This window comes from Panthera leo, chromosome E3 (assembly GCF_018350215.1).
Source record: "Panthera leo isolate Ple1 chromosome E3, P.leo_Ple1_pat1.1, whole genome shotgun sequence".
NCBI classification, from domain to species: Eukaryota; Metazoa; Chordata; class Mammalia; order Carnivora; family Felidae; genus Panthera; species Panthera leo.
In genome coordinates, this window is record NC_056694.1 from 8,830,926 (window position 1) to 8,843,538 (window position 12,613).

The 12,613-nt window shown below is 47.8% G+C and overlaps 1 protein-coding gene across 1 annotated transcript in view; it reads left to right on the forward strand.

Annotated features, from left to right (window-relative positions):
• PRKRIP1 (PRKR interacting protein 1) overlaps positions 1-11,158 on the forward strand; it is a 31,869-nt gene extending 20,711 nt beyond the window's left edge. The window contains exon 6 of the mRNA XM_042921976.1: positions 10,667-11,158. Coding sequence (XP_042777910.1) covers positions 10,667-10,773 — 107 coding nt within the window. The 3' untranslated portion in view covers positions 10,774-11,158. The remainder of the gene's footprint in view (positions 1-10,666) is intronic.
• The last annotated feature ends 1,455 nt before the right edge of the window (positions 11,159-12,613 follow it).

The following is a 12,613-nucleotide window of genomic DNA, read 5'->3' on the forward strand; positions in this document are numbered from 1 at the left end:
GTGGGGCACACTTCTGCCATATCCTTGCCAGCGCTGGCTTTTAAAAAATTGTTCCTCCAGGGGCACCTGGGTGGCTCAGTCAGCTGTCTGCCTGTTGCTTTTGGCTCAGGGCACGATCTCACGGTTTGTGAGTTCGAGCCTCGCATTGGGCTCTGTGCTGACAGTGCAGAGCCTGCCTGGGATTCTGTGTCTCCTTCTCTCCCTGTCTCTCCCCTGCTTGCTCTGTCTCTCTCAAAATAATTAAATAAACTAAAAAAAAAGTTTTATGTTCCTCCACGTGGATAAGAATGTGACTTCAAACAAAATTCATCTGAGTAAATTTGAGGATCAAATTGGCTTAATTTTAAGCAATTCATGAAACTGACACCATCCCATCCAGCAAGTGGAGAGATGCCCCCAGGAGGTGTACAAAATGGAAGGTTTTTATTGGAAGGAGGGTCAGGCAAGAAGATACAAGCAAAAGAAAAGAAAGGATTGTTTCAAGCTGGGAAATCTTTGTGGGGAGGGCAAAAGGGAATGGCAGGGTTTTTATCATTCAGATGACCTCTCCCGTGTAGATCTGGAAATTTCAGGTCCACTGTTTAAAAGTCACATTCCTGGCATAGGTTGAAACTGTCATTAAGTCTTGTTTGCTGTCGTGGGGGGCGGGGGTGGGGGGGGCGGCAAATGACTCAATTTTGGGCTTCTTTTTTCTTTTTTAACATTATGTAATACCAGGGGCACCTGGGTGGCTCGGTCGGTAGAGCATGTGACTCTTGATCTCAGAGTCATGAGTTCAAGCCCTGGGGGTAGAGTTTACTTAAAAAAAATTACAATAGCTAACGTTTATTGAAAATTTTTTATGTACCCCCAGCTGTACGAGCTTTGTGAATATCAACATGATCCTCCCGACGACCCTGAGAGACAGGCACTGTGTTATCCCCAGTTTACAGTTGAGGGACCTTAGGCACCAAACAGTGCTGGCACCCACAGGGCCGGAGGGAGGGAGGGGACGGGGCAGGATTTGACCCCAGGTGATGCGGCTCCACGTTCTGTGTTTACCCACGAGGTGACCCTGCTTGAGATCTAGTCAGCAGCTCCCGCGTTCCCAGCTCTTCCTTCCCAGCCCTTCCTTCCCAGCCTCTCCACCAGTTGGGTCTGGCCACTCCCTTCCAGCGGTTCTCTGCCCTCGCCAGGCGTACGCCTCCGTTCTTCACCTCACTTCACGCGCTCTGGACTCTGCGCTCTTTCCTTTTTCCCGCCCCCTGAACCCCCCTCTGCCTGAAGGGCTTGTAGTCATCCCCCGCCTTCCTCCTGCCATGTTTTCTCTCTTTGTAAAGCCTTACCTAACCTCCCTCCTCAACCTAACCAAACTGTCCCCTCCACCTTGCTCCCAGAGGGTGCTGCACATGCTTACTCGGTTTATAGAATCTGTTGAATCCTGTAATGTAGTTGTCTATTGAAGGAGCCAGGATCAGGCTGTCCCAAGATGGGCCACGTTGGCAGGAACATTATTTTGAGTTTGTTAACCTTAAAAATAAAAATTGCTAGTAATCTGGGGCACCTGGGTGGCTCAGGTGGTTGAGCGTCTGACTTCAGCTCAGGCCATGATCTCACAGTCCATGAGTTTGCGCCCTGCGTTGGGCTCTCGGCTGACAGCTCAGAGCCTGGAGCCTGCTTCAGATTCTGTGTCTCCCTCTCTCTCTGCCCCTCCCCTGCCCATGCTCTGTCTCTCTCTGTCTCAAAAATAAATAAAAACATTTTTAAAAAATTGCTAGTTATCTTAGCAGCCAAAAGGGGGTTATTTGGAAATAGAAAAGAACCGCAGTCGGGACAGGCAAGCTGCAGAAAACCATAGGCAAGTCTGGGGAACAAAGGCGAGGTAATGCTTTTTTAAAGAGGACAGGGGTAAGTTGGGAAGGCCGTTACAAACCGGAAGTCCGGTGGAGTAAACTGAGAATTCAAAGTATGGTGGCTTCTCAGTGGCTGGGCTTTTGGGGGGATACACAGTAAAGCATTTCTTCCTCTGCCTGGGATAGAAGAGTAGTAACCACGTGCAAAGTCAAGCCCATCTCTCCCTGTTGGGTCTGCAGCCGACCTCGAATGGTAGGGTGTGAGACCTCCCCCTGCCAAAACCCCTCAACTCCATTTTGGTGAGGTTTCCTGTTACTAGTTTTCATAAGTTAAAAGCAACCAAAACCTAGCAGATTCAGGAAAAGCTCTTTACCTCCCCCCTCAACCACCTGCTCTGTCAGGAAGAGAGCTATTAATAGAGATTCCTCATTACCTAAGAAATTATCTGCACAGTAGGACAACCTTTGTTTTCCAAACATCTCCTATTACCTTCCTGCTAACGGTTTTCCGCCTCTTTATATCCTCAGGCTCCTGCCCTCTCCTATGCTCAGGATGTCACTCAAGCGTTCATGTTGCGTGTTCTTGGAATTTTGTATCTGTCTGGATTCCCCATACATACAAAACTAAATTTGATTTTCTCCTATTACTGTCCCATGTCAATTTGATTCTTAATCCAGCTAGAGGGACCTTGAAGGGCAGAAGAAATTGTCCCTCCCAACACTATTCAGCTGTAATCTCAGTTCCATGAATGTGGTACAGTGTCCTTTTTTTTTTTTTAATAAGAACTTTTTAACATGGTTTTAGATTTACAGAAAAAGTGCAAAAATAGTACAAAGGATTTCCATATACTAAGCTTCCTTTGTTATTAACATCTGAAGTTAACCGTTCCTTTGTCACAATTAATGAACCAATTATTGATAGATATATTAGCTAAAGTCCATACTTTGTTCAGACTTCTTTAGTTTTCACCTCTAATGCCTTTTTCTTGTTCCAGAATCCCATCCAGGATATCACGTTACATTCAGTCACAGTTTCTCAGACTTTGCTTGTTTTTTGCCTTTGAGAGTTTTGAGGGTCTGGTGTCCTGTAGAGTGTCCCTCGATTGGGATTGGTCTGATATTTTTCTCATGATGAGACTGGAGTTACTTATTTTGGGGAGGAAGGCCAAAGAGGTAAAGTTCCATTCTTAATGACATCATGTCAAGGCTGTATACTGTCAAGATGACTGGCACTATTGATGTGTTGACCTTGATCACCTGGCTGAGGCAGTGCTTGTCAGGATTGCCTACTGTAAATTTACTCCTTTTCCCTCCTTCCCACACTGTACATTTTGGGAAGAAGTCACTATGTGCAGCCCGCACGTATGGAGTGGGGGATTATGCACCCTCTCTGTGTGGGTGGGAATGCTACATGAATTATTGGAAATCCTTCACAGATTTGTCTCTTCTCCCCTGTTTGTCTATTTATATCAATATGGACTTGTGGATATTTATTTTATACTTTAGGTCGAATCCGGTACCACTTTATTTCTTTTGTTACTCAAATTGTTATAGCTTTGGCCATTGGGGGCACTTTGCTTTGGCTCCTGTGTCCCTTTTACATACTCCTGTTATTGTGGGATTTAGGTGGGGTTTCCTTCCTTCCTTCCTTCCTTCCTTCCTTCCTTCCTTTCTTTCCTTTCCTTTCCTTTCCTTTCCTTTCCTTTCCTTCCTTCCTTTCCTTTCCTTCCTTTCCTTCCTTTCCTTCCTTTCCTTCCTTCCTCCCTCCCTCCCTCCCTCCCTCCCTCCCTTCCTTTCCTTTCCTTTCCTTTCCTTTCCTTTCCTTTCCTTTCCTTTCCTATCCTTCCTTCCTTCCTTTCCTTCCTTTCCCTTCCTTTCCTTCCTTTCTTTTCCTTTCCTTTCCTTTCCTTTCCTTTCCTTCCTTTCCTTCCTTTCCTTCCTTTCCTTCCTTTCCTTCCTTTCCTTCCTTTCCTTCCTTTCCTTCCTTTCCTTCCTTTCCTTCCTTTCCTTCCTTTCCTTCCTTTCCTTCCTTTCCTTCCTTTCCTTCCTTTCCTTCCTTCCTTCCTTCCTGGCACTACAAGCTATTCCAGACTTACCTTGTGTATTTCCTGCCCCAGACCTAGAAGCAGCCATTTCTCTGAGGAGTCTTGGTTTGTTTTATTGGGGAATGGTAGTACAAACCGAGATCTGGGGGTTCGTTGTGCTCTTTGCTACTGGGGTGTGGTTGTTTGTAGGCCAAGGAAAAGTGCACGTGTACTGACCAGTGTATAAGTGCATTTTTATAGTTATTTCTATATATAACCATCCGTATTAATCTGTATTTCACTCAAGGTGAGTTTGTCTCGATGTCTCCAACCCTAATTCATTGCCACATGGATCATTCCAGCCTTCTCACTTGTTTGCCTATAACCTCCCACTTTTGACAGTGAGTAACCTGGCCCCTACTACCTACCGTTCGGTTATTCAGTTGTTCAGTTCCGATGGACGTGGATCGTGGCTCAGAATTGGTAACCCGTTACCCGTGCAACACAACTTTTATCAGCTGGTGCAGTGTTACGCACAGTTCCTTTGCCTTTGGTCTTACAGACACCGCCGTATCCAAAAGTACGTCGGGGCGGCACCCCGTCCCCTTCACAGAGGTTGTTTCCTCCATTTGTTACACGGTTGGATTCACGTGCCACTTTTTGCATTCATCCTGGGATCCTTGACATCCTAAATAAGTCTTTACATTCGCACACGTTAAGATTGATTCTTTGTGCTGTGAAGTTCTGGGAGTTTTGACGAAGGCACGACGTCATGTGTTCACTATTACAGTATCACACGGAATAGCTTCACTGCCTTCAAAGGAACCCCCTGTGCTTCACCTCTCCAGCCTCCTGCCACCCGCGGTCCCTGGCAGCCTCGATCTCTTCACCGTGTTCCATGGTACCAGATAGCCGGGGTCCCGCAGCACGCAGCCTTCTCAGGCTGGCTTCTTTCACTCGGAGAAATACGTTTAAGATCCATCCATGCTTTGGCCCGGCTCTATAGCTCATTCCTCTTTATTGTGGAATAGTACTGCACCATTCCGTCGTACGGAGACACCATGGTTTCTTTGTCCATTCGTCTATTAAAGGACATCTTGGTGGCCTTCTGTTTCTGGTGATCGTGATGAAAACCTCCACAAACACTTCTGTGTGACTTTTGTGTGGATGTGTTTCCAGGTCAGTTGACTGTGTCCCTAGGAGGTGATTGCCGGGTCACATGATAAGCGCGTGTAGCCGCGTAAGAAACTGACGGACGGTCTGCAGAACAGCTGTTCCATGTCGCCGTCCCTCCAGCAAGTGAGAGCTGCCAATGCTGCACATCCTCGCCAGCGATTGGTAGCATCAGTTTGCATAACTGAGCCATTCTGGGGTGTGCGTTGTGGTGTCTCGTTTTCATTTGGGACAGCATCTTTCTGAATTCTTAGGTCCTAGCTACTAAACACAGTAGTAATGAGCGCTTCGTTTTTTATTTCTTTACTATGTTGAAAGACGGAGCGAGTGAAATAATTTTATTGAATTACCAAAGGACTCGAATGTGCACCAGACTCCTAGGTTTCTCCTCTTTGAGAGCAATGCTTCTAGGCCCTGACGTGTTTCCCACACGTAGGAATCAGTTGTGTTTACTATTAGGTGAGGTACCACATTTTCAGGGGTTTTTCCATCACAAGGGATGATTCGAGCCCTCCTCTTCTTGTTAGCATCTCAGGCTTCCAAAACACCCATTGCACAAACACCCAGGTTAGTCAGCGTTTCACGGTTTCTTCAAGATCAGAGTTGAAGGGACACCTGGATGGCTCACTCGGTTGAGCATCTAACTCTTGATTTCAGCTCAGGTCATGAACTCAACAGGTAGTGAGATCGAGCCCCGAGTTGGGCTCCACACTGACAGCACAGAGCCTGCCTGGGATTCTCTCTTTCTCTGTCTCTCTGTCTCTCTGTCCCTCCTGCATATGTGCGCTGTCTCTCGCTCACTCTCTTAAAATAACTTTAAAAAAATAATAAAAAGTAGAAATAAAATACGTTTAAATAGAAATTTTTTTTTTTTAATTTTTTTTTTCAACGTTTTTTTTATTTATTTTTTTTGGGACAGAGAGAGACAGAGCATGAACGGGGGAGGGGCAGGGAGAGAGGGAGACACAGAATCGGAAACAGGCTCCAGGCTCCGAGCCATCAGCCCAGAGCCTGACGCGGGGCTCGAACTCACAGACCACGAGATCGTGACCTGGCTGAAGTCGGACGCTTAACCGACTGCGCCACCCAGGCGCCCCTAAATAGAAATTTTTTAAAAAAAGATCAGAGTGGAAGATCAAATCCTGTGCTCCTGTCCTGTGTTCAGACCTGTGCAGGGGTGGTTGGTGGTTCTTAGAGAGCCTTGAGATGGACAGAATATGGGCTCCGCGTTGGAGCCCACGTTCTAGAGCAGGACTCCCAGCTGGTATGTGGGGAATGGGCTACAAGTGGCAAAGACTCTGCCTCCTTGTTCTTCAGGGTGGAGACCAAGTGCCCAAGGTCTTGTAGGCATCACGCCGTGTGCCATAGAAATAACGTCCTTTTCCGTTGAGTGCTGTGCTCAGAGAGCTGAGGGGTAGCATCTGGGGCTCAGAGCCGGGTTTTCAGTCCATCTCTAGCTTTTCATTGTCTTTCCATGGTATGCGTCTCTCCCTCTCTCTTTTTTTTTTAACTGTGGTGAAATAACATTTACCTTTTTTTTTTTGGGAGAGAGTGTGCAAGTGAGTGAGGGTGGAGAGAGAGAGAGAGAACCCCACGAGGGGCAGAGAGAGAGAAGCAGGGCCCAAGCTCACCCAGTGTAGGACTCGAACTCACAAACCGTGAGATCGTGACCTGCGCCGAAGTCAGATGCTTAACCAACTGAGCCACCCAGGCGCCCCTTAACATTTACCATCTTAACCAGTTCAGTGGTGTTAAGTACTTTCTCTTGGTGCCGCCATCCGTCTCCAGAACTCTTCATCTTGTGAAACGGGAACTGTATCCATTCAGCCCTGACTCCCCCTTCTCCCTCCTGCCAGCCCCTGGCACCGCCCATTTACTCTCGTCTCTGAGAATTGGACTACTCTGAGCACCTCACAGAAGAGGACCCAGAGGTATCTTTCTCTCTGGCTTATTTCGCTTCATGTCGTGTCCTCAAGTTTTCTCCACGTGGTGTCTGTCAGGCGTCACGATGTCCCTTTCTAAGGCTGACTGGTATTCCCGTGTGCACAGACCACACCCTGCTTATCCACTCAGTGTGCTCACCTCACTCCTGTCTCCTTCTCGTTATGCTTTTGCCTCAGTTTCCCTGTGCACTTGCGCATGCAAGGTAGGCCGAGTCCTAGAGAATCAGTCAGGTTAGAGGCCTGGGTCTTACCGAGTATGACACGTTGAGTAGCAGCTACTTAATCTCTCTGAACCCCGTTCCTCACCCGTGAACTGGATCTCTTGGCGTGGGACTTGTCCAGAGACTTCTGTTAGAGTGAAGCAAGGCGCTGCGTGGAGAGGTGTTCAGTGCTCACTGTTGGTACTTTTGGCAGGAGGTTGAGGAGGAGGAGGAATACCCGAAAGTCGTTAAATCTGAGAGGTTTCCACCCACTGCCGTGAGTGCTCTTTAGTGTCGCGTCCCAGGGTGTGCGGGTGAATCGTAGGCTGTGCTGTGTCCTGGGCACTCCACACCTCCTGCCTTGAAGCTCTCTGTCTGATGCGGTGATGACAGCGTAGCAAAGCTCCGGGTGCCTTGTGCTCTGGGGGTGCTGGACTGAGCTCCTGAGCGTCTGCAGGGAGGAGGTCCGTAGGCGGGCCCGGGGAGCCCACTGTGCCCGCAAGGGGCTGGAGGACCCGGCTGCTTTGGTGGCTCTGGCTCTGCTGTTCCAGCTCTCGCCCACTGCCCTGCTCCCGCGGAGAGGAGAGAGGAGGAGGAGGAGTTGGGAATAAGTTGTCTCTCTGCTCTGCTGTCGGCCAGCTCAGCTGCACTGTGGGTACCGGCAGTCGTGCCGGGGAAGCACTGGAATTCAGAGCTGCGCGTGGAGTGTCAAGAGAGAAGGTTTCTGGGTCTGTGGGAAGAGCCGGGAAGCTGGCCTGTTTGTTGTGGGCAGAGCCCTCTGCTACAGAGTTTTCTAATCCTTTTGTGGACTGTGGTGAGAGCTTGAGACCTCCACAGGAGCATTGTCAGCCTGGTGTTAAATGCTAAAGGGCTGGCCGGGGACATTGCCCTGCCATGTTGACAGACCTGGGCGCCGGGGGGGGGCATATAAAAAGCAGTGAGGCAGACTTCAAGCTGTATTACAAAGCTGTAATCATCAAGACAGTATGGTACTGGCACGAGAACAGACACTCAGATCGGCGGAACAGAATAGAGAACCCAGAAATGGACCCACAAACATATGGGCAACTAACTTTGAAAAGCAGGAAAGAATATCCAATGGAAGAAAGACAGTCTCTTCAGCAAGTGGTGCTGGGAAAACTGGACAGCGACATGCAGAAGAATGAACCTGGACCACTTTCTTACACCATACACCAAAATAAACTCAAAATGGATGAGAGACCTCAGTGTAAGACAGGAAGCCATCAAAATCCTCGAGGAGAAAGAAGGCAAAAACCTCTTTGATCTTGACCGCAGCAACTTCTTATTCAACACGTCTCCGGAGGCAAGGGAAACAAAAGCAAAAATGAACTATTGGGACTTCATCGAAGTAAAAAGCTTCTGCACAGTGAAGGAAACAACCGGCAAAACTAAAAGGCAACTGATGGAATGGGAGAAGATATTTGCAAACTACATATCAGATAAAGGGTTAGTATCCAAAATCTATAAAGAACTTATCAAACTCAACATCCAAAAAACAAAGAATCCAGTGAAGAAATGGGCAAAAGACACCAAAGAAGATATCCAAATGGCCAACCGACACATGAAAAAGTGCTCAACATCACTCATCATCGGGGAAATAAATATCAAAACCACAAAGAGATACCACATCATGCCTGTCAGAATGGCTGACATTAACAACTCAGGCAATGACACATTTGGCGAGGATGTGGAGAAAAGATCTCTTTTGCATTGTTGGTGGGAATGCAAACTGGTGCAGCCACGCTGGAAAACAGTATGGAGGTTCCTCAAAAAATTAAAAATAGAACTACCCTACAACCCAGCAATTGTACTACTAGGTATTTATCCAAGGGATACAGGTGTGCTGTTTCGAAGAGGCACATGCACCCCAATGTTTATAGCAGCACTATGGACAGTAGCCAAAGTACGGAAAGAGCCCAAATGTCCATCGATGGATTAACGAATAAAGATGTGGTCTATATATACGATGGAGTGTTACTCAGCAATCAAAAACAATGCAATCTTGCCATTTGCAACTACGTGGATGGAACTGGAGGGTATTATGCTAAGTGAAATCAGTCAGTCAGAGAAAGACAAAGATCATATGACTTCACTCATACGAGGACTTTAAGATACAAAACAGATGAACATAAGGGAAGAGAAGCAAAAATAATGTATAAACAGGGAGGGGGACAAAACATAAGAGACTCTTAGATATGCAGAAAAACAGGGTTGCTGGAGGGGCTGTGGGGGGGGGGATGGGCTAAATGGGTAAGGGGCATTAAGGAATCTACTCCTGAAACCATTGTTGCACTATATGCTAACTAACTTGGATGTAAATTAAAAAAATAAATTAAAAAATACCTTATGGGGCACCTGGGTGGCTCAGTCGGTTAAGCGTCCGACTTCGGCTCAGGTCATGATCTTGCGGTCTGTGAATTCGAGCCCCACATCAGGCTCTGTGCTGATAGCTTGGAGCCTGGAACTTGCTTCGGATTCTATGTCTCCCTTCCTCTGCCCCTTTCCTGCTCATGCTCTGTCTCTCTTTGTCTCTCAAAAATAAGTAAATGTTAAAAAAAAATTTTAAATAAATACCTTATAATACCTTAAAAATAAAAGGAATTGCCTTTCAAAAAAAGACAGGCCCACTAGATGGGGTGTTGGGCTCTCTTTATGGATGCTCCTGGACCTTCTTCACAAGGATGAGATCCACCTGCCAGCAGTGGTAGAGCAGTTCTGTGACTGACCCTTTATACCCGAGAAGTGGCGTGAGGGACTAATGGACATGAGGACCCCCTCTGGCCCCTCGCTCTACTCTACGGGAACAACTACAGCTGACCCTTGAACAACCTGGGTTTGAACTGCGTGGGTCCATGTAGACATGGGTTTTTTTTTTTACAGTACAGCACTGTAAATGTATTTTCTTAATACCATTTTTTCTCTCTAGCTTACTTTATTGTAGGAATACAGTATACAATGCACGTAACATACAAAATGTTTTTTTTTTAATTTTTTTTTTAATGTTTATTACTTTTGAGAGAGAGAAACAGAGAGACAGAGAGCAAGCAGGGAAGGGGCAGAGAGAGAGGGAGACACAGAATCCGAAGCAGGCTCCAGGCTCTGAGCTGTCAGCACAGAGCCCGATGCGGGGCTCGAATTCACAGACCCCAAGATCATGACGTGAGCTGTAGTCGGCCGCCCAACCGACTGGGTCACCCAGGTGCCCCAACATACAAAATATGTTAATGGACTGTTTACGTTATTGATAAGGCTTCTGGTCAGCAGTGGGCTGTTAATAGTTACATTTTGGTAGAGTCAAGAGTTATACAGGATTTTTTACTGTGAGGGGTGAGGGGTTGGTGCCCCTAAGCTCTGCATTGTTCTAGAGCAAACTGTAGATCCTAATTTTTCCTCAGTGCTCCTCCATTTTTAAAGTGCCCTTTGCTTCTCTGGGTGAATTTGTAGGCCTCTAATCAAATGTCATGTGATTACAGGATCCAGTCAGTCCCAGGAGCAGCCATCCAGTAGCTCCGAGGAAGCATCTGGAACGGAGGAGGAGGAGGAAGAGGAGGAGCAGCCCGGCTTCATCATGGGTCGATGACAGTGTTTGCTGTAGCAACTCTCTGCGGCCTAACCCATGCTGTGACCAGGACCTCAGGAAACTGTCCACACAACCCGAGGGAAAAGGAATGTGTGTTTCAACTCAGTTTCCCTCCCAACGCTTTGCTGGAGAGAAGCAAGTGGGATCCCCTCCTGATCATTCCCAGCCCCACCTGTCAGCAGGACGCTGAGCCTGTGGGACAGAGAGGACCGTCTGTTGGACACTGTCTCTTGGACACTCACGGCTGCCAGGCAGAGTTCATTCATGTTCCTGCTGATGGGGAAGATGTGTAACCTTCTGCCCCTGATCCCTGTTCTGCTATTTGGACAGTGATGAGTTTAGGCTTCTGTGAAAGAAATGTTTAGTAAAGAGCAGAAACATCTTAGATTTTGTTCAGACCTGTGAAATGTTGTTCAGAAGCTATAGGGAAGGCTGGGAAATGGTGTGGCAGGGATGGTCCAGTAACATGGACCTGTTTTCCACGCTGAAGGAAATGGCCTTGGCTCTGGGGCCAACGGCGCACCGCAGGGTGCTTGACCGCCATTTCCCTCAGCTGCGGGGCAGACTGTACCCTGTGATACGTGCTGCCGCCCGGCTGCCCCCTGTCCACAGGTGTGAATCGGGAAGCCCCCACGTGTGCAAGGGGAGATGGGGGGCTTAACCAGGGGGCCGAGCCATAGGAAGGGTGACTTGGAGTGTGAAGAGAGCTTTGAGGAAAACGAGAAAAATAAGCAGGTTGAGAATCCAGGCTGGGCTGAACCAGAGCAGAGTATGGGGAGTCCTGGCCCAACCAGAAGCGGGGGGTGGGGTGGGGTGGTGGTAACCAAAAGCTGCGTCTTCATCCTGCAGAAAAGGGGGGCTAAGTAGAGTGGGAGGTGGCCAGGGGCAGCCTTTCAGGCCAGCGGGAGGGACAGAGATGGTGTGAATGAGAGCCTTTGCTCACTTTTTGGATGATTTATCTCCAATTCCAATTTCTAAGTATATTTTGTGCCTTTTATGGCGTTTGATAGAATTAAAGATACAGTGGTTTTGAGTGAAGGGAAACTAAGAAACATTCTACTTGTTTTTCATTTCTGCGGTATGGATTTCCCGGCCCCGCCCTGAGCCGGGCGACATCTGTGATAACTTCTGTCCTTTAAGCAATTCAAGCCACAGGAATTTTTCTTTCCCAGGAAGCTGAAATGGAAAATCAGCCCTAATAAATGGGCACACCCCGTGGCTGTACGTTTTGGAACCTGTGTTTCTCTCATCAGGAACTGGCTGGTTAGTTCTGTGCTGGTTTTTTGTTCTACTGTCTTTGAGCCGTTGGTCTCCTTATCTCCCCACAAGATGTGTGTCACAACTCTCGCTTTGAATCTGCAGCCTGGATCTTGTGGGTGTTCGCTTGCCCTGGAGGCTGTCGAGGGTGCCAGAGCTTGGAACCCAAAGACCTAAGGATTCCAGTTCTGACACCACCTCTGCCCGGTTCACCTGGCCAAGAGCTTAGTGACACAGCAGAGCAGGTTGTGTTGGACGGGGCGGCATATGCCAGAGCAGGTAACCGGGTGCCAGACTGGAGGTTTATGTTCTGCACCTTTACTGCATTTCAGAAGAGGATGTTTAGGTAGGAAATGTCTGTGGCAATTTCTGGCGATTTTTAAGGTGCCGTCATACCTTCGGTTGAATGACTCTTGGTCTTCGGTGTATTGTTTGAGAAAAGAGAACAGTTAGGTGTCATCATTGAGAAGGGAGTGGGAGATACAGAGAGAGACCCCCCCCCCCCCCCGCCTCAAAAAAGCCATGATGAGGGGAGAATCATTCAGTAATGTCCTCATTCATTGGCTTGTGGGTGGAGAAAAAT